Here is a 21205-nt window from a genome sequence, read left to right as displayed (position 1 = left end):
AAATAAAAGATTAGAGTGAATAAGAAGAGCAGTCACACCTGAAGGTACATCAGTCTGTGAGTAATGACGTAAAAACCGATAGCATTTGAAGACATAAGAAGTTTCAGAGACTTGGGAGTCACCCTGTCCAAATATGGCAGCTAATTATTATCTGCATCAGGATCTCAACAGCAACAGCAGTAGTAGCTAACCTAGATAGGATCTGTCATTGGCAAAAAATAGGGTTCACTACCAAGTACAGTCTGTACCAATTCCTGATATCAGTACCGATCCCGCTGTACGGATGTGACGTGAACTCTGGGGACGAAAGTGAGAATCCAGGCACTTGAGAACAAGTGACAGAGGAGGCTGACCCGGGTGTCATACAAAGTCAAATTTCGTACATAGAACCAATGACTTAGTACGAAGCACGATTGACACTCACAGGACACCAGGAACCTCTACTTTCAGGCGACGAAAGATGGTCTTTGGCCAAGTGACCCAGTACGAGACATCGTCTATTATCCTTTATATCATGCAGGTAGTCGACGCTGCGGTAGTCACAGGAAGAGCTGGCTGACAAAAGTTAAAGACTGGACTAGCCGTCCTGTACAGGACTGCTGACTATCGTCCACAACAGAGTGGTAGGTCCTGTCAGCTGCCGTGTCTATGCATGTGCTCCCCACACGACAGGTACCGGTACAGGGACGACTGACTGACTGATGTCATATCATTGAAAGGGATAATCAGCTTTATATCAGTGTGACATCAGACCTCATATCGAGTCAAGCACTGAAAGAAAAGTAACGAACAAGCAACAAATAATGACAGCGAACAGCAAACAACACGAATAGAGAGTGGAAGTAAGGATGATGGTGACGATAAAAATTGAGATAAAAGTTAAAGTGACTTCTTATCGAATGAATAAAATAGAAGGTCATTGTGATCTTTTATGTAGATTTGACTTATGTGCATATAAAATGGTGTATCCGCAGCAGGAGTCAGCAACTTTATCATTTTGATTTTTTTCTTGTGTCAGTCGTGTGTGTTTTGGAGGCAAGTGTCTTTCCTCGTGTGAAGTGCTTGAAAAAAAGAACGGGAGGACCTACGAACCATGCCAGTGCAAACATGGTAAGGCTGTAAAATTGTGCAAACAAGTCGCTTTTGCCACTCACTGATGCATTAGTATTGCGATCTAAATTATACTACTGTTCCATTAAAATGTGATTATTTAGTATTTAATTTACACTACTGTTCCATTAAAACTAGAATTGTTTAGTATTTAATTTGTAACAGAGTGGTAGCGGTTGCATGATGATAGTAGTAAACGTTCTACCACACACTCAAGCAGATGTAGGAAGAAAGCTGGCAGATGTATTTTGCTGAAGTGGTCTGAACGAAATACCACAGCTGCACTCCTCTACAGTAGGTTACAGGGTGGAGTCGTGGGCGGAAGCTGTCTTTCCTTTGTTCTGTAGTGTCGCTACTGATCATGTCTCCACCACGTCTCGTGTCAGCTCCGCCTTTATGTACACCTCGCAGGGCTAAACTTCTAGTGATTCTCATGTAGGTCCACTTTAGTCAGCACCTTTAATTGTAGTCTATCATCACAGAGCACACTTGCTGGTGCTGCATTGCATCTTCTGCCTATAGTAACTATAATTCATCGCAGGGTAATCGCCAACTACTCTTTACATTTTTCTTTGCGATGTTTGGAAGGAATGGGTTAGCTAGAAAATAGCAATTTTCAAATCAGTTTTATAAGACTGCCTAATGATTTGCCAGTAAATAATCTGTCAGTATAGTACAGGTATATAAAAGCACGTTGTAAAAGTATTCCCAGGGGCTCCTTGAATAATATTCAGATCTCTGATATTACCAAACGGACTGTATGAATAATGACAGTTCACAATAAAACTCTATCAAATGAAAATGACATAACGTAGCACGAATAACAGTAAAATATAAATCGTAACAACCCGCTAATAAATCCTTGAATATAAATCATATGGCGTTTTCTGGTTGATGGAATTTTACCCTTGAAGGGTTTCAATATTAGTAGATAATATTTTTTGTGGGCAAGTTTTTGCTAGGAGTCAAGATTGTAATTTGGTAGCTCATAAGAATTTAATTGATACTAAGGCGACATTAGCCGCACTTGCAGACTTCGCCAGCAATTTTTAACTTCTTGTGTTGTTTATTATCTCACACAGAGATTAATGCCTGCAAACACTGCTGTAAGGAGGTCCTTGGCAACAAAAAATACGGCCCATGTTTACCAACTGAAACGTCTCTTGGCTCTGGAGAACCCTGCTACAAAGGTGTATGCAATGAAGTGAGTGAAGGTGTGAAGAGATTAAAGTTCTTTTACTTCTCTGGTGAAAAAGTGTACAATGTGTATAATGCTAAATGTTTGACCATGGAGCAACATCGCAGAAGAAACAAAATAGTATAGTGTTTAGTCTGACTCATGTTATCTAAACATCTGAAAACTTGTCTAAACTAGAGATCACCTGTGAAAGTCGCAACATATTCATAATTCTACTGGTGTAGTTTCCATTCTATCTGCAGCAAGGAGAGTGCGTGCCAGAGGAGGATGTTCCTTGCGGCAATGGTATCTTAGACGAAAACGAAGAATGCGACGTAGGAGAGAGCGTCGTGAAAAACCAAGATAAATGCTGTAACAGTACTTGTCATCTAAGAGTATCTGGGCAATGCAGGTAAACTAGTTTTTTGCGTCTTCACGTAATAACATTTCGATCATGTGGGATAATATTCCAGTTTATTTTCATTTCATTCCCATCCAAACTGGTATTTCAGGAGTTTCTATAATTATCATTTAGACCAGTACTTAAGACATCTACGCTGGTCACGCAGCAGTTGCTGGTAGCAAGTACTAATTAATGCCAAAGGTAAGAGAAGAAATGAGACGGTTGGAATCAGTTATTCGCATACCAATGAACAGTGACGTTAACCACCATGGCATGCAACCCTTGCGTCTTGTACCTTTTAAAAAAGAACAATCAGTAACAGGGCATCTGAAGTACTCATTTTGTTCTGGACGTTTACAGTGGTGTCAGCGAACCGTGCTGTAAAGACTGCAACATCGCACAAGAAGGAACTGTTTGTGGAGATCCCAATGAAGATCCTTGTTGGGAGCGCGCAAAGTGCGAGTATCCTTTTGTTGTTTTATGAAATGGACAGTTGATAATGCCACAGACCTATATTAGCGGACTGCTGGCAGAAGATTTATTTCCAGTTAACTGCTAAAACGAGGAAGGTGTTTACAAAGCTTGTGGTTTAGTCCCATTCATTGTCTAGGTTCGCCGAGACTAGCAGCGAACTTCACAAGAGGCTAAGCGTTGGTCTCGGCAGACATCAATCCACCTAAGCACATTCGTAATTAAACCTAACGCCTCTCCTTTCACCCTGTAGCCGCAAATTTCTATGTCATATTATAAGTCAAATGTTAGAGTTTTCATGTGTGATAATTTTTATTTATTTGTCTGAATTCCTCTGCACATTGATCCTTACGACGAAGCAGTGGTGTGTTGTGAGTAAAACATATTTGCAGTTATTTCTGATTGCATTTTCGTCTGTGTTTGATTTTTGCCTGCATTTTGTTCCTTGACGAATGTTGAGTGGTGTTTTCGCCGATTGTCCGGTTCCTGAGCTAAAAGAGAATGGAATAGCCTGCCATGGAGAGTATGTCATGTCTTTTGTACCGCTTTTTGCATACATAATTCTTATTTTATTAGGAGTTATTAAAAATATTAATATTTACATTAAATTAGAGGTGTAATAAGTGTTTGAAATTAACAATATAAATCTGAGATAGAAACCAACAGTACAGCGTCATTGGCTTCAAAATGACATTTTATTGTCATAAAAGGATGACATGTCATATGACCATTCAATAGAAGAGGGCTTCATACAAGTGACCGAGGTGTTATACAGCACCATGCTGTACACCAGAATAAAACTCTTTTCAAACAACTGCTGGCTTTGCTAAAGCTGCCCTCTGTCGTTTGTACTGCTCAACTTTATCTTGGAGAACATTATGCAAGAAACCTTTCATGATTTTCTTTATTGATTGTAGAGATGAATCAAGTTAGTTTGCGCTTTGTAGTGCAACCGATCTCGTGATAGTCACTAACAACGATCTTCTACACCTCACTCACAGACTGACAAATGAGTTTGGATGTTTGGATGGAAATAGCAAGAACAAAGAGGCATAATCAGTACAAAATTGCACAGCAAATCAGACTTCTTTGTAGACTAAGAACAGTGGAGTTTAGTTGTATCACTTACATGGGAGCTATGTCATCAAAGATGGCTGATAAACTGCAAAAATCCAAATAGAATTGCAATTGTGACACCAGTAATGACCAAGCTTTGGCACATCTTGAAGTTTCTTCGAAGCATTGACTCATTCATTCTGCCCCGTGTGTGCGAAACATTAGGCAAAGAAAAGAATGACATAACATTAAGATGACAGGAAAATGTCCGTCCTAAAACTAATAACTCCATTGTAACTAAAACCAAAATAAACAAAACTTATTTATATTCGCAATAAAACGTAAACAAAACTAATACAACACAAGAGAACATAAAATTCAAATATACACAATATTATTTGAGAGAGAGGAATAATTATTTGACTTGATTTCCTTTTATTTCAGAGGCCGGTGTGTTTACGGCAGATGTATTACCAAGGACTGTCAGGAGCTTGGAGATAAGAATAATCGGCTGTACAGAGCCTGCATGTGTGATAACGGTAAGTTCTTTAAACTGCCTGAGAATTAATTTTATTGACACCAAGCTCGTGTCTTGGCATCGCCTTGACTACAAATAAAAATGTGCATTTTTTTAATCATCAATCATCATCATCTAGTGACTCTCCTAACAATGAAGGGAGGCTAGAAGTGCATTACAAAAACAGAAAAATACAATACTAATAATAACCACTAAGTGTTTAAAGTCTTCAGTTTTGTAACAGAAGAAGTATGCCTTATTACGAAGTATTTGAGAATATCCATTGTGCAACACTTAGAACAAATACTATTTTCATTGAGAGTGCAGTCGACGTCCTGTACACGCACTGTTCTTTGAGTCTAAACACGTAGCAGAAAATACAGTGACTAAGCACGATTGGTAGATGAAAAAGTGTGTAATGTGCTTAAGGCTCAATGTTAGGACCATGGATACAAGTCGCAGAAGAGACAAAATAGCAAAGACGTCTGATGTCTGTTCAGTGAATAGTCTGTCTGTATAGTACAGATACATGTATATGAAAGTTTGTTGTAAAAATATTCCCAGCGGCTTTTGGAATGATAATAGAATCTCTGATATTTACCAAACGGATTATATGAATAATGACAGTTCACATAAAACTGTATCAAACGAAAGTGACATAACATAGCACGAATAACAGTAAAATATAAATAGTAACAACCCGCTAATAAATCCTTAAGTATACATCCTATGGCGTTCTCAGATGATGGAATTTTACCTTAAAGGGTTTTAATATTAGCAGATAACAATATTTTTTGTGGGCATGTTTTTGATATGAGTCAAGATTGTAATTCAAAGGTCATAAGAATTTCATTGATACTAAGGCGACAGGTGGCGTGCTTGCAGTCTTCGCCAACAATTTTTTACTTCTTGTGTTGTCTACCATTTCACACAGATATTAATGCCTGCAAAAGCTGCTGTCAGGAGGACCTTGGCAACAAAATATACGGCCCATGTTTCCCAACAGAAACGCGTCTTGGCCTTCGGGAACGCTGCTACAACGGTGTATGCAATGAAGTGAGTCACTGGTTAAGACAGTGTTAAGATTTAATAGTAAAAACAAATTATGTAACTTTTAAAAAAAATCAGACGCACTGATTACATAGATATATATATAATTCTGCATGTCGATCAAGGCTACGTAAGCCTAAAAACTTTCTAAACTAAAGGTCGCGTGTAAAGGTCGCAACGTATTCGCGATTCTACTGGTGTAGTTTCCATTCTATCTACAGCAAGGAAAGTGTGTGTCAGAGAAGGATGTTCCTTGCGGCAATGGCGTCTTAGACACTGAAGAGGAATGCGACGCTGGAGAGGAAAGCTTAAAAAACCAAGATAAATGCTGTAACAGTACTTGTCATCTCAGAGAATCTGCACAATGCAGGTAAACTAGTGTTTTAAGCATCTCCACGTGCTAGCATTTCGATCATATGAGATAATATTCCAGCTTACTTTAATTTCATTCCCATCCTAGCTGGTATTTAATGAGTTTCTATAATTATCATTTAGACCAGTACTTAAAACATCTACGCTGGTCACGCATCAGTTGCTAGTAGCACGTATCAATTAATATGAAAGGTAATATAAGAAATGAGACGGTTGGAATCAGTTATTCGCATACCAGTGAACAGTGACGTTAACCACTATGGCATGCAACCCTTGCGTCTTGTACCTTTTAAAAAAAGAACAATCAGTAACAGGGCATCTGAAATACTCATTGTGTTTTGGGTGTTTACAGTGGTTTCAACAAACCGTGCTGTAAAGACTGCAAAATCGCACCACAAGGAACTGATTGTGAATATAACTTTGACCTGCCGTGTATGGAGAGCGCAAAATGCGAGTATCCTTTTGTTGGTTAATGATTAAACATTTGATGATAACTAACGCCTTTCCCTTCACGCTGTACCCGCAAATGTCTATGTCATATTATAAGTCAAATATTAGAGTTTTCATGTATGATAATTTTTATTTATTTGTCTGATTTCCTCTGCACATTGATCCTTAGGACGAAGCAGTTTTGTGTTGTGAGCAAAACATATTTGCAGTTATTTCTGATTGCATTTTCGTCTGTTTGACTTTTGCCTTCATATTGTTCCTTGACGGTTGATGAGTGGTGTTTCGCTGACTGTCCGTCTGCTGTGCCAAAAGAGAATGGAATAGCCTGCCGTGGAGAGTATGTCATGTCTTTTGTTCGCTTATTGCATACATAATTCTTATTTTATTATGAGGTTTTAAAAAATACATTAATATCTGTATTAAAGTTAATAGAAGTGTGATTAGTGTTTAAAATTAACATTATAAATCTGAGAAATGTATAGAGAAAGAAACCGAAAGTACAGCGTCATTGGCTTCAAAATGACATTTTATTGTCATAAAGGGATGACATGTCATGAGACTGCAAGAACAAAGAGATATTATCAGTACAAAATGGCAAATCATACTTCTTTATAGACTAAGAACAGTGGAGTTTAGTTGTATCACTTACTTGGGAGCTATGTCATCAAAGATGGCAGATAAACTGCAAAATTCCAATAAATTGCAATAGTGACACCAGTAATGACCAGGCTTTGGCACATCATAAAGTTTCTTCGAAGCATTGGTTATTCCATTCTGCCCTGTGAGTGCAAAACATCAGGCAGAAAAATAAGGATTCAAGCATTGAGATAGTGAGAAATGTCACTCGCGAGAGCCACTAAAATCTCCACTGGAACAAAATCATAAACAAGCAAACTACTGTCAAAAATAGTAATATTTGTAATAAAAACTAAGCATTAATAAAGGAAAAGAGGAGAAGATGAAATGTAAATACACAAACAAAATTCGTTATGAGGAAAAGTGTTTTGTTTTTGTTATTTCAGAGGCCAGTGTATTAACGGCAGATGTATTACCACATACTGTAAGGAGCTGGGAGAGAAGGATAATCGGCGCTACAGAGCCTGCATGTGTGATCATGACGGTGAGATCTTTAAAGTGCCTAGAGAATTAATTTTATTACCACCAAGCCCGCCTCCTGTACAAGAACATAAAGATACAATGATAATAATAGGCATCGGCATACACGCCGCTCATCATCATCATCATCATCAAGACATGTTCAAAGTTCTGTACAAGAACATAAAGATACAACGATAATAATAAGTGGAAAGTGTTGCGATTGCACAAAAATCGCTTTTTTCAATTCAAAGTATTTCATGGACTATCAGGAAAAGAAATATTACTAATAATGACAAGAAATAGCAGAGATTCGTCATGTGTTAAGAGTATGTCTTTGTTTTATGTTAGTGGAATAATAATAGTATTTTGTGAGGACGGTTGGTACTCAGCACCAATATCGTGTAGCCGTGCGGTGGTCGTTGTCCGTGTGCCGTGTAACGCGTTGTGATGGTCGAGTCGGTATTTGTGCTCGCATTCACAAACTTTCGCAATGTATATTGATGTGCACATGTTGAAGTAAGTCAGCGGAGACTGTCGGAAATGCCTTTATTTTTATTAATGAAATTCAACAGTTTTAAACCACAATAAAAGGTGACGCAAAATATTTGTCAACCTTGTAACTCGAACCACGTGGTTACCTGGATGAATGTGAAAGACCCTTTTGTGCTGAATCCAATAGTACATAACATAGCAGTTTCAAGTTTACGATAGCCACCCACTTGGGGCCAAAGGTCGCAATGGCGGTTAGAACAAGTAATGTCAATGCAGCGGGACACATTGACGCCAATATACAGAAGTACTTAGGCGAATATTTGTTGAACACTAATTCGACGAATGCTTGTGTTAAATGTGATTTATTTTGTGACATTTCTGCCAGTCATGGGGCAACTGTGGCTGAACCTGGATCAGGATCAGATCCCCAGTGTCCATTTATAAAACCTGAGAGAATATCGCAGTTGATTATGATGACACTTTCCGCGTTAGAACTGTTTGTGACATAAGGAATGAATATGAAGCAATAATCCCATTGTTAAAGAAAAGTTCTTTAGAGAATAATACCTGCACTTAACCTTCAAAGCCTGATAAAGACAAAATAGAAAATATATTTGTGTTTGCGTGGGATTTATCTATCTCTCCAGCATACAACAACGGTTGTATACGGAGAGTAGATTAGCAACATGTCCTTTAAATAAACGTATTTAAATTACCACACTAAATATATTGTTTACAGTTCTTATATAGTTGTGCTACCTAAGTTATGGGCGTTTTTTGTCTTTGTACATTTACATTTTTCCAAAATATGTTGAGAAAATGAAATAAAATGTAGCACTCACTTTAATCAAAAGGGGGGGGGTTGACTGTATTTCACAAACAAATTTTTGTGTTATTAACTTATTGTTTACTTGAGACTGAGCTTGTGTGTTTTATTTCTCTCATCACCATCAAGCAAAAGTTTGGGTTGACTAAGAAGTTTGAGTGTCCCCAGCAAATATTAAATATTTACTCTTCATTTTTAACTACTACATCCCCCTCAACTACAAGTAAACATATTTAACATAACATAACTAAGAGTTTCTCAACTTTTATGAATTTCACGTATCATGAAAAAAAGTGACTGTGCATTTGTATTTGACCATACTTCAGTCACAAGAAACATTTTTGCTCCCACTCAGGCAGAATTTGACTTACGTGAGTAGACAACAGAGATAAGAGGCATTTTTTTAACTACCAAGGGAACACTTTTTAATACGTGAAAAGGCAGCGAACGAGGTAATCATGGATGGAAAGCTAAAATTATGCAGTTTCCACAGATTTCAAAGACTGGATTTTGTCTGACAAAAAAAACACAGGATATTGCTTTTAGGGCTGAAGCTAGTTTAAAAGCACACGTCATAAAGAAGTAAACATATTTAACATAAATTAACAAATACATGTGTTTTATATCAGGATCTGGAGCAGCCATAACATTCAGTGATACGAGTTAAAATCTGTACAAATGCCTCTTGTTACTGATACTACTTTACGGACATGAAACGGAGAAGTCGACATCCTGACCTCGTACAGAGAACATAAAACAGAGACATTATACTCTATGGACAGCAAACTCGAAGCGCTGCAGTGGGAAAGCGTTGACTGGAAGAGTAGGTGGGGTACAGGCAATATCCGGTCGCTTTGTTTTGTATTTGCGAGTATCTTCCAATCCTTTGCTATTGAAGAAATCCTCTTAGTAAGTATGTTTTGATATATATTAATGACTATGTGAATGATAATGTAAAAAATCTTCACTCACACACAGCGTTGTATCGTATTTGTAATTATGTTAAGAGTCAAAATGTTTTTGTCACCAAGTTCTCGCTCTCTAGCTCATTGTTTTTCTGAGTAGTTACAGAGGGTATAGTTTGTAGTGAGTTTATAACAAATTAAATTAAATATTATAATAGGTTATTTATTCTCTTCACACTCTCTCTCTCTCTCTCTCTCTATTGCAAGGCAGTTCGGTGGCGCAATGGTTAGTGCCTGTCACCAATACAATGAGGACTGGCTGTCCTGGGTTCACCTCTCGTCTCGGGCACTGTGTTCTTTCTCTGCATGTAGCATCTGTTTACAGGGCTGGCTGCCTTGCCATGATATAGCCTTAGTGTAAGACACCAACAACCCCACACTCAACTCTCTCTCTCTATTGCGAACCGTATCCAGCCCTCTGCAGTTTCAAAACAGCAGTGTTGAACATTAATTATACTGGGTTATTAATAGTTCAATTATTTTTGCAACTTTAAATCTTTTCATCTGGCACACCTATTCATAAAACCACTGGAAAGTCGAATTATTATAAATATCAAAGGTTATATTTATCGCACAAGGTGACTTACTTTCAATATGACAATGTAATGTCTGGACAGAGTGGTCCCTCTTTCGGTGCTGAAGCTAGAATCACAACGATTCACAGCTCTCAAAAGTCTTTATTATCTAGTCTTTATGCGGAAAATGATCATAAACCTTTGATTCGACCTTTGCAAGCAGGGCATCCTGGAATCGCACAGTTACTGCCTGCCATCTTAAAATAATAACGACAGTAGCTCTGCGAAACACGGTGAAAAACGAAGCCCGAAAAGGCGAATACCCCCCTTGGTCCAGCGCATGCGCGACTCAAGAGATCCGTTCCTGCGCCTGAGTTGACTGTCCATAGGGTACAACGTCTCTGATAAAACCGATGACTTTGTACGAAACCCGTGTACAACATGCGTAGGACTTCAGAAATCCCTCCTTGCAACAGTGAAGCGAGGTACGCTGGCCTGGTTTATTCACGGAGCTACATTATAAACCTCAGTGGGTTTGTCCATGTAGCTCGCAACGATACCTTGTCAGAGTCTGTCCTTTAATGTACAATGGAGGGTGTTCAGCGTGCGGTGGACAGGGCAAGAACGTGAACGAGGGGACTGGTACGAGTCAAGGGATGAAAGACTGAGGACTGTAGGGAAAATGTTTGGAAACAATACAAAGCTCAGATGGCATTCCCCCATGTTACCTACATTAGTTAGTTAAGGTTAGTCTCGCGTATCGTGTTTCTCGGCCAGCTCATGCAGCACTCATTCTGTCTGTTACCAGCTTCTGCAGCCTGCAAGCGCTGCTGTCTGGAGGTCTTTGACAACAATACAAATGGTCCGTGTTTCCCTACAAACGAATCAATTAGACCTGGACAACTCTGTTACAACGGTGAATGCAACGAAGTGAGTCGTGGGAAAGACTATATGTTAAAGTGTCAAGTGATTTTGTGTTGATTAATGATTTCAATATACGAAGATTGCCTTCAAAGAGCGTGAGATCGGAATCATTATTATGATTTTTTTTTTGTTTGCTTTCAGAAAGGAGTGTGTATTCCATCGGAAGGATTTTTTACTGTCCGGCTATTCAAGTTCTTCAACAATTTGGATTTTGACACTCTTGGTACAGGCCAGATTTTCTTCGAAAATGTGAAAAACCTTCTATTAATATTTCTCTCAAATAACAAACATTTTCTGTTCAGATGTTTAATTCTAAGTTTACTGTAAGACTTATGAAAATGGAGTCATTAGACACTCAAATACTTATCCAGGTTACGTACGCTTGTATGTTTTCTTTTTCTATAATTCTGTATTGTATTGTGAGCAATATTAATGTTTTTTCGTGGTGTCTATAAAGGCTTAGCACATGGATGATCCATTTAATGTCACATTTATTTTTCTGCACAATCATCTGTCCTTCGTGGCTTCAGTTTCTTCCTTGTTTGTATGTGGAGGGTGTAACTGGGCAGTGATCGATCTTATCGCCATTTCTACGTGCCAGACACGTGATTGATTCCACTGATGTTGCTGACCTATTGCAATGTACCAAATGCCACTTATTTTGTAGTTCTTTTGTGTGTGTGAATTGCCCTTGAGATTTACTAAATTGTGCTGTACTCTATTGTAATTCTCACCTGTGCTTATGGTTCCCTTCAAGTGTTTGCTGTATTCTGGATGCAGGCCAGTGAACTACTTAATGTTGTCTGAACATTTTGTTCCTTGGTCTGTTTAGTGTATCTATTTCTACTTTCTATCGGGGACTGATTGTTACACTTTGCCGGTCCAGTCCTGATATTTATTCGATCTGATAACATCGCCTCAATCTTCATATTTTCTCTTAAGCCCGGAAGTCTTAGAACGGCTCAGTAACGTGGGTGTCCTGTTACAAACTTTTGCTGTTAAAATATGATAACTGACAGGGACCTGTATTCTTTTCTGCAAGTTCGCAGACAGGTGTGTCTTAAACACCATACTGAAGTGTTCTTGTTTTTTTTAAAGCAGATATGAATAGGTACCTAAATAACATACTAACTCTGTAATCTGGAGCTCGTTACACACAGCCGTTGATGAGATATTTATCTGAAGAGTGCTCGTTTTACACCTGGAAATCTCACTCCTGCGCTGGACAGCGGTGTCACCTTAGTTTTTAGTTAAGCCACTCGATGTGGTTTTTGTTTGTGATACACTCCAGTAAGATTCAATAAGACAAATTTTATTTTCATTCTCCACAATAAAGCAAAAGTTTTAGGGACACGGAAGTTTTTGTATAGCCTTTAATGCATTAAATTATAATTATAAAAGTATAAAATATTTTTTAAATATACCTTGAGACCACAAAACATCTAAATTATGCGACGAAGTGAAAATACCCGCCATTGTCGATTGAGCAGTAGGAAAGAAGAAAATGAAGAGTCAAAACAGGAAGAAAAAGCCTCTCCTGTCGCTGGCCACCAGTTGCTATGAACGTGTCAGACATTGTACACGTATATCTTTTTGTTGCTTTTTCTTTAACGAAAAAAAACTTTCCTCACTATTATCGTCATACTGTTACCTTGGGACTAATTAAAATCAGTTTTATTTCTGAAGACGTAGACTGTATATTTTTAAATGATAGTTTACATAGCAGAACTTTAAGAAGCAAATATTTGTGTATCTTTTCAAAGCGGAGACCATGAAGACTAACCTCGTCATGACTGTCGTCTTTCTGACAGCACTGTTCTGGATCCCAATCAGCTGCTGCATTTCCTGCATGGTAAGTTCTGATCCTATAAACATTCCAGCTTGTCTCACATCCAACAAATATAACAACATACTCGTATTTGAGTTTCTTAGGCTTAGTTTTCCCTTTCACTCGCTTTTTTATACAGAAATCATCAACCTTATTCTAATTTTCTCGACTTATATATATATTAAGGTGTGTATTTTAATACGCTCATAATAATCTTTATATTATCAATTTGGACTCATTGTTTTGTATGATCTTTTGCACAGGACAGGAAAAACAAAAAACCCGCACCTAAGAAAGCGATGGTAATTGCGAAGATCTCAGTTTCCTATTACCTTTTTGCTGGTCTTTGCCATGAATAAAAGTATTGCTAACGGCTCTATAACGTCAATAGTCAGGAACTTTTATTCTTTCTTTGAATGTTAGACTGTATAATACAACAGTAAATCGAACATACAATTAGAGCAAGACCATTTCTCTTCCCTCTTTTAATGATTATTTCAATCTTTTCTTTAAACGTCTTCGTCTTCTGTAGAATGTATGAGGCAGGTAATATTTTGTTCTTTTAAGGCACGTGAAGAACGAACCACTGTAATAACTTCTTCGTTCGATGATTCCATGCTTTATGAAATGAGGAATATGGATCGGGAAGGATCTTCAGTCGATCCGTTCGCACTACCGTAAAGTCCAACGCCTTCCAAACGCCAATGACGGGATGTGGACAAGAATAAAATAAGTCCATCAGTACTGTAAGAAACAGTATTAACACGAAATATTTCAAAGTCTGGCCTAACACCGACAGACTAAATAAGACCTAAAATATATTTTGTCTTATCTGATCAAAGACTATTACTTTATAAAATATCACAAGCACACACCGAAGAATATAACATTTCTTAAATTACATATTTACGATTGTTTCTATAACTTAACACTGTCTTAAAGAATCAAATTAAATCCAATGCTTTTAAACAAGCAGCTAGGAAACATGTACTGACAAGGCTGTTTTTGTGCACAGCGTTTCTACGAAATGGATTATCTAAATAGGTTTAATGCCTTTAAGTATTAGTTCGTTTCAATTTGACTTGTTTCGTTGGACTGTATTTAAAAACAATTCTAGCTAGTGTTCGTACACATGGCGCTGGACACTGAACTGTTTCAAAGTAAGAAGTATATATATATTACCACAGACAGATAACAAAACTACATTTTCAATATGAACAATTAGCACATTGACAATGTATTTTAAATTCGTTATTTCGCAGTTTAGACGGATTTAAAAAGTTTTTAACTCAGACAAGGAAATAAAACATTTTAAAAGAAACGTAATTATTCAGAAACTTTTTGTGGAAAGATTGTGTGCCTTCCAGTTGTTACGCTGAGTAAAGAATGAAGGAAAAGATTGTTTTGACATATTTTGATGTTGAAATTTTGTAAAGGGTGCTATTCAGTGGAAAAGGCAAAAACAACTGCATGCCGAGCAACAAAAACTTTTGTGTGTGCCTGCACACCTTTCTTTTTGAATGCTGTATAGATGCACATTGTTCAATCCTAAACAAATTTTTGCAGTACGCTTTTTTTTTTTTTAATTACAACATTTATAGGTAAATTTTTGCTTGTGATTTTCTGCTACAAAGCAACTTTTTTGTAATGTTTTGTGTTTCATATTATAAGATACATTATTGGTGGCGAAAATAAAAACTTGAAAAAAAATAATGCAGTGTACCAAATGTCACTTCTTTTGTAGACCTTGTTTTTTGTGCATATATCTATATCTATTATCTAGTAGGATGGAAGACAGTACGCACATACACGCACACAAGAAGGGTGGAGGCTGGGATGGGGGTGGTGCTGGCCGTGTGACATCCCCCAGACGGAAAAGAAAGCGGGAAGAGAGCGAAGTGAGCGGCCGGGCAGTGTTGTCTGGGACTGATCGGTGTGTGAAAGCACATTTCACTGCGAGCTCAGTAGATAATGGTAGGTCAACCTGTTACAATATGAAGAACTTTATACACCTTCGTCAGAGTGTAAACTCAGCTGTATAATGTAATACATGAGCATCTTCAAATCTTGCCTGTAATTGACCTTGAGCATTAATAAATTGGATTGTACTCTATTGTAATTCTCACCTGTCCTCGGGCTTCCCTTCCAGTGTTTTCTGTCTTGTGGATGCAGGTCAGTTAACTATTTAATGTTATTTGACCATTTTGTTTCTCTGTCTGCATAATTCATCTATTTGTACTGTTCCATCAGGAATTGACTTTTGCACTTTGCCAGTCCAGTCCTGATATTCATGAGATGTGATCATGTCAGAAATATTTATTTAATGTACCAGTTTTACACCTGTAGTCATTGCCAGATGCCAAATCCCATTCCAGCATTGAGAGTTCTGTCCCTTCATCTAACAGTCTGAGTTGACCGGCTCTCCTTGATACTGTTTATGTTTTGTTGTCGTTCTTCGATTTGGATAAAAGTGTTGGACCTTCATGTTTACGTGTGCTTCTGCTGCGTTTTCTTCCTCTTCTGGTTTGCAACGGGACTGTATATAATGATATTTTGAAGTGCGAACTGTTTGGATCTGTTGGCTGGATTCCATTCCGCCCGCTTCACTCGCTTCGGCAACGACCTTGAGCTACATTGAGTAAATTAAAGTGATCATCATTCTTTTACATTTTCATGTGATAACATTTCCTCATATTCTCAAAATTACTCAATATCATCCCAGTATTCTCCTGATGTCACTAACCTAATTTTCTGGAGTCCTTACCGTTCCAGTAATCGCCCTTTACTGTCGGAACCAGCGAATCCTCACATTCTTCTTCCTTTACATCTTTGTTGCTATTTTGTGATCTTGTTCAGCGCAAAAAGGTCGCCTTTGCCTCAGACATTGCACTTTATAAATTCCCACTTCCTCTTCTTTCTTCTTCCTTCTTCTTTCTTCTTTCTTCGTCTTTTAAACTTTTCTGTAATTCTAGTCCTTTTCACTCCCCTCCTTTTGCAATATCATGTTTTTCTCAGCTTTTCTTCTTGTTATTTAGTTAATTTGTATTTGATTTTATTCTTCTATTAATACTTTTGTTTATTCTTTTAAGAGCTCGTATGATATTTGTTTTTCTGTCATTTGTGTGCTGGCCATGTTTCGTTCTTGTTCTTAAGAACTGGCTGAATTTGTGTATCGAATAGTTAGAAAAACAAAAAAGTATTACAATCTTCAAGGCGCCAGAGAATTTTGAAATTTGTACTTGGGGTGCTCACTTTCTTTACGTTTCTGAGACGATGATTTTAACTACGCTGTCAACATCTTGGAAATAGGTTCATGGAACTCTTCCCGGTAAGGGAAAAAAAAAAACTCAGTGCAAGGGAAGTAACTCTCACCTTGTAGCAGACGACAACAATAGGTTGGGATACGATGTCAGACACTACACTTGTCCAATTTTATATCTGTTCTTCGCCTAAACTTGAAGGGGTCCCATGGGACCCCATTGACGAAACTTGAAGGGGTCCTCCGAACTTTTAATGCGTACTGTAATTTTTTGCGTAAGCAGAAGCCCTGACGGTTAACGCCTTGTCACCAACACAGTTGATGTTGGCCGGCCTAGGTTCGGCTCTCATTTTGTCTACTTTGTTCTTTCTCTGCAAGTGGCATGTACATGTATTTACAGAGCTGACTGCCTTGCCGTGATATACCCTTAGTTGCTGGCTCTCCATAAAACACCAATCCTTCTTCTCTGACGACAATAATCAGGAACTTTGCGACTTTATCTTTGTATCTTACTCTGTATATTAGTGTATATTAAATGTAAAATACAACACTAAATTAAACATAAAATTAGAGCAAGACCATTTTATCCTCCAGCTTTTAATGATTATTACATGCTTTTTTTAAAACGTATTCGTCTTCTGTCGCTTGTTTGAGCTTGCTAATACGATTTTAAAAAAGCAAACTAGAAACCATGCTTTTAACAATCGCATAGGAAAAGTGTCCTGACGAGACTGAAAGTTTAGCTTAAGTTTTAGCAAAAACTTTCGTTAAAAAGTTATAAAATTGTTTTGTGCACAGTGTTTCTAGGAAAAGGATAATCTAAATAGGTTTAAGGCCTTTCTTTAAGTATTAGCTCGTTTCTGTTTTACTTGTTTCGCTGAAATGTATTTAAAAACAATTATGGTTAGTGTTCGTACATGACGCTAGACACTGAACTATTTCAAAGTATGAAGCATATACAGTGATACCTCGGTTCTCGAACGCCTTGACTTTCGACCAAATCGGTATTCGACCAGGAAATTCGAGAAAATTTTGTCTTGGAATTCGAACAAATATTTGGAACTCGAACATCCGAACGTCCGAGATGAGCCGAGTTGAGCCGAATGGCGTTCATTCTGCCCAGCGCGCCTTGCTTGCGTCATCAGTGACAATAACCATCCCCCTTCCCTCCTCCCTCCACATTCATTCCCTCCTGCCATAAAGTTTGGTACAGGTACAGTAAATGAATCACAATTTACTGTACTGTACTGTACTGTACATTTTTTTTTTTTTTTTTTTTTTTTTTTTAATAAATACACTTTTATTTCTTATTTCTTGTTGAGACTCATGTTTGTCTACATATTATATACAAATTAGGCCAGTAAATAGGCATTTTCTGGGGCTGGGAACGAATTAATTCAGTTTCCATTATTTCCTATGGGTTTCATTGCTTCGGTTCTCGAACAATTTGGTTCTCGACCGTCCTCCCGGAACGAATTATGTTCGAGAACCGAGGTATCACTGTATCTTCTTCTTCTTCTTTCCTATACGCCCTCAGTGGAGCATAGGGCCGCAACCACACCCCGCCATCGCACCCGGTCCTGGGCATCCCTTTCCTGTTGGGACCATGTCATGCCAGCAGTCTCTGCCTCTTTGTGGACTGATCTCCTCCACGTCTGTCTGGGTCTCCCAACCTTGCGCCTCCCCTGTGGGTTCCAGCCCAGAGCTTGTCTTGTTAAATTGTCGGCTGGCTTTCGTAGAGTGTGGCCAATCCAGCCCCACTTCAGCTTCTTGATGTCTTGGCTGGCTCTCTCCCACAGGTCTGTATTGGAGATCTTCTCAGGCCATCGGATGTTAAGTATGCGGCGCAGACATTTGTTGATGAATGCCTGTATCTTGTTGGTGATGCCATTTGTCACCCGCCCTGTCTCAGATCCATACAGAAGGAATGACTTTACATTTGTGTTATAGATGTGGATCTTGATGAAGTATATATATATAAAACAAAATAACAGATAAAAAAACGGTACACGGACTTTTCGCCGACGGACGTTTCGCCGCCGGACGTTTCGGAGCCGGACGTTTTGTCGACTGGACGTTTCGCCGCTGGACGTTTCGGAGTCGGACGTTTTGCCGACTGGCTTTTCGCCGCCGGACGTTTCGGCGCGGGGCACTTCATTTCGGCATTTCACGCGGGACCTTTAGCCGAAGTCAAGTGTGTGACGCCCCTTAGCTCACACATTTCTCTCGCCATTGTATCAATGTTTCAGTGAACTCTCTCTCACTATCCCTCCTCATGTGAACCGTTAGCTCACACATTTCTCTCGCCATTGTATCAATGTTTTTTCTCAAAGCTGTTGCGCATAATCTGTGACAATCAAAGTGAACTGTCTGTGAAGTCTGTGTGTAAAATTTGTTTGAAATAAAGAATTATTGTGTAATCTAGTAGTTACTTTCATTCTTTGAGAAGTAAGTAAGCTCTCTCTCTCTCTCTCTCTGGCATAATGCGGCGAAACGTCCGGCGGCGAAAAGCCAGTCGGCAAAACGTCCGACTCCAAAACGTCCAGCGACGAAACGTCCAGTCGACAAAACGTCCGGCTCCGAAACGTCCGGCGGAGAAACGTCCGTCGGCAAAACGTCCGCACACGAAAAAAACTACATTTTTCAATACAAATTAGTTTATTCTTAATATATTTTAAATTTGTTATTTAGTAGTTAAGACGAATTTGAAAACATTCTTTACTCAGGAAAGGAAATAAAACATATTTTAAAGGAAACGCAAATATTGAGATTTTTGTGTGTGGAAAAATGATCATCCTGCTAATAGTTAAGCGCAATAATGGACAATGGAAGATTTTTTGACATTTTCTGACGTTGACATCTTGTAAAGTAAGTAAACTCAAACTGAGACATGAGCTGACGACACTCATTACTGAAATGAGCAGTTAACGAAACACTGACGTTAAAATAAAATAAAGCTTGCAAAAGAATTCAGTAGCTTCCTGTTGGTTTTATGTCTGAGCAGACAGAGATAGGTGCCTCAGTAACATGTCCAAACCACCTTGCATGTATAGTCATGCATAAGGACCGACATTTGCAGTCATCAACCGTCCACGATAAGAAGAAACGAGTTTGTTTCCCCAAAGTATACATTTAGTATTCGTACGAAACTAAAACTCACAGCTCTGATGTTCCTTCACCAGATGACGTCATCTTTGGGACGTTTCTATCGAGCAGACGATGGTGTATGTATATTTCCCAAACCCCGGAGATCATGAAATTTAAACTGTGTGTGGAAGTATCCTCATTTAATTAGTTGCCTGTAAATACAAGTTTTCTTTTTCTCTCTTACAGTGAATACGGATACTAAAATTAATGTGAACGACTCAACGACACGATTGCCGGTCAAAGATGGTTTGTTCTTTGAAACTTTTGATTTTACTTCAGTCCGTCGTTCTACACAAAGTGATTGCGATGGAAAATAGAAAATTACAAATAGAAGAAAGTAAGTTGTGTGATTTGAAATACACACTAGTTGTCAAGTTATAACTTCACTGACACAAACACAGTTATTATTACAATCTAAGTCATTTTAATTAATGCTTTGATTTAAAATCTCTGGCCTAGGGTTCATGTCGCTGACCTCACTATTTCGAATAAATACACGGTTCAGTTGAAACAGATCTAAGTTTTACATCTTATCGCTATTGTTTGGATATCATTTGTTTTCCCATGTTTAAAAAACCAAAAATAATATGTTGACTTGTTACTCGAGTTGCCATAAAACGTTCACAAGAAGAATAAAAATCTGTAAATAATGAAGTGATGTTAAGTGTTATAAGGGGTAGGATAGGAGCAGACAATTGTTGTTTGATTCTATGCCTGCTTCTGTTACTACTCGCACACACAGAGGAGGGAATATGAGTAAACTTCTACTTTGATGAAATTGATTTGTAAAACAGATAATCTACACAAACAGCTGTTTCACTACGAGACCTTGAAGAAGTCGGATATTTCTCTGCACGTCCGCCACCATCGGGATGTTGACACTGGACACGTAACGGCCAGAACTTACGTCACGTTCTTCACACTAGGAATGTGAGAGACAAGTTACAAACATATATTTGTATTTGGAAAATATGTAACACAAGCCAGGAAATTGTCAAGTTGAGAAACATTATGATCAACGGAGAAAATGTGTGAAGTAGTTTTTAATAGTTACAAAGCTCTATTTTGATGATGTATATTAGCGTGTCTGTGAGTTATTAGCGACCTCTCTATGTGTGCACGAACAAATGAAGTTTATCTATAATTATTGGCTAAATAAGAAAACAATTAAGAAAATCTTTTAAGCTTAGAGATGAAGGCAATTCTTTTTTTCTCAGGAACTTCAGTATGGTTTTAAAGGCAGGCTCTCCTGTAGTGGCACCTGGACTTAGAGCCTATACTGTAGACAGGAACGGCAAGTATGAGCCCCTTCATGTAGACTCCAACGATTTCCTCACAGGACATTTACAAGGTTTGCTATTTTCGTTGTATTTGTAAAACTGCATTGAATTGTCTCGGAAACTAGTAGAGTAAGCATTGTTTGTTAACAGTATACTACTTCATTACAAAACCCAAACAGCAAGTGTGTAAAATATCTATATATCTTTGGTCTGTTTGTTCCTTGTGATATTTTTTCCAGCCAGTTTCCTTTTACAAAATGTTAAC

At 38.1% G+C, this 21205-nt stretch overlaps 1 protein-coding gene and 2 long non-coding RNA genes across 3 annotated transcripts in view; all 3 read left to right on the top strand.

Annotated features, from left to right (window-relative positions):
- LOC112559083 (disintegrin and metalloproteinase domain-containing protein 17-like) overlaps positions 1 to 21205 on the top strand; it is a 117288-nt gene that overhangs the window by 5488 nt on the left and 90595 nt on the right. Inside the window, exons 4-12 of the mRNA XM_025229999.1 lie at positions 1019 to 1110; positions 2193 to 2314; positions 2551 to 2699; positions 3051 to 3152; positions 3622 to 3684; positions 4662 to 4756; positions 5669 to 5790; positions 6006 to 6154; positions 6509 to 6610. Coding sequence (XP_025085784.1) covers positions 4744 to 4756; positions 5669 to 5790; positions 6006 to 6154; positions 6509 to 6610 — 386 coding nt within the window. The 5' untranslated portion in view covers positions 1019 to 1110; positions 2193 to 2314; positions 2551 to 2699; ... (1 more) ...; positions 3622 to 3684; positions 4662 to 4743. The remainder of the gene's footprint in view (positions 1 to 1018; positions 1111 to 2192; positions 2315 to 2550; positions 2700 to 3050; positions 3153 to 3621; positions 3685 to 4661; positions 4757 to 5668; positions 5791 to 6005; positions 6155 to 6508; positions 6611 to 21205) is intronic.
- Positions 6890 to 11350, top strand: LOC112559170. The gene is made up of 3 exons (XR_003098295.1): positions 6890 to 6943; positions 7629 to 7726; positions 11311 to 11350. It is a non-coding gene; the product is annotated as an uncharacterized LOC112559170 (long non-coding RNA).
- LOC112559166 lies at positions 11566 to 14543 on the top strand. The gene is made up of 4 exons (XR_003098294.1): positions 11566 to 11649; positions 13190 to 13278; positions 13518 to 13556; positions 13822 to 14543. It is a non-coding gene; the product is annotated as an uncharacterized LOC112559166 (long non-coding RNA).

Source organism: Pomacea canaliculata, linkage group LG1, assembly GCF_003073045.1.
Source record: "Pomacea canaliculata isolate SZHN2017 linkage group LG1, ASM307304v1, whole genome shotgun sequence".
Taxonomy (NCBI): Eukaryota; Metazoa; Mollusca; class Gastropoda; order Architaenioglossa; family Ampullariidae; genus Pomacea; species Pomacea canaliculata.
The sequence above is the reverse complement of the archived record's forward strand: the minus strand, read 5'-3'. Positions and strand labels throughout refer to the sequence as shown.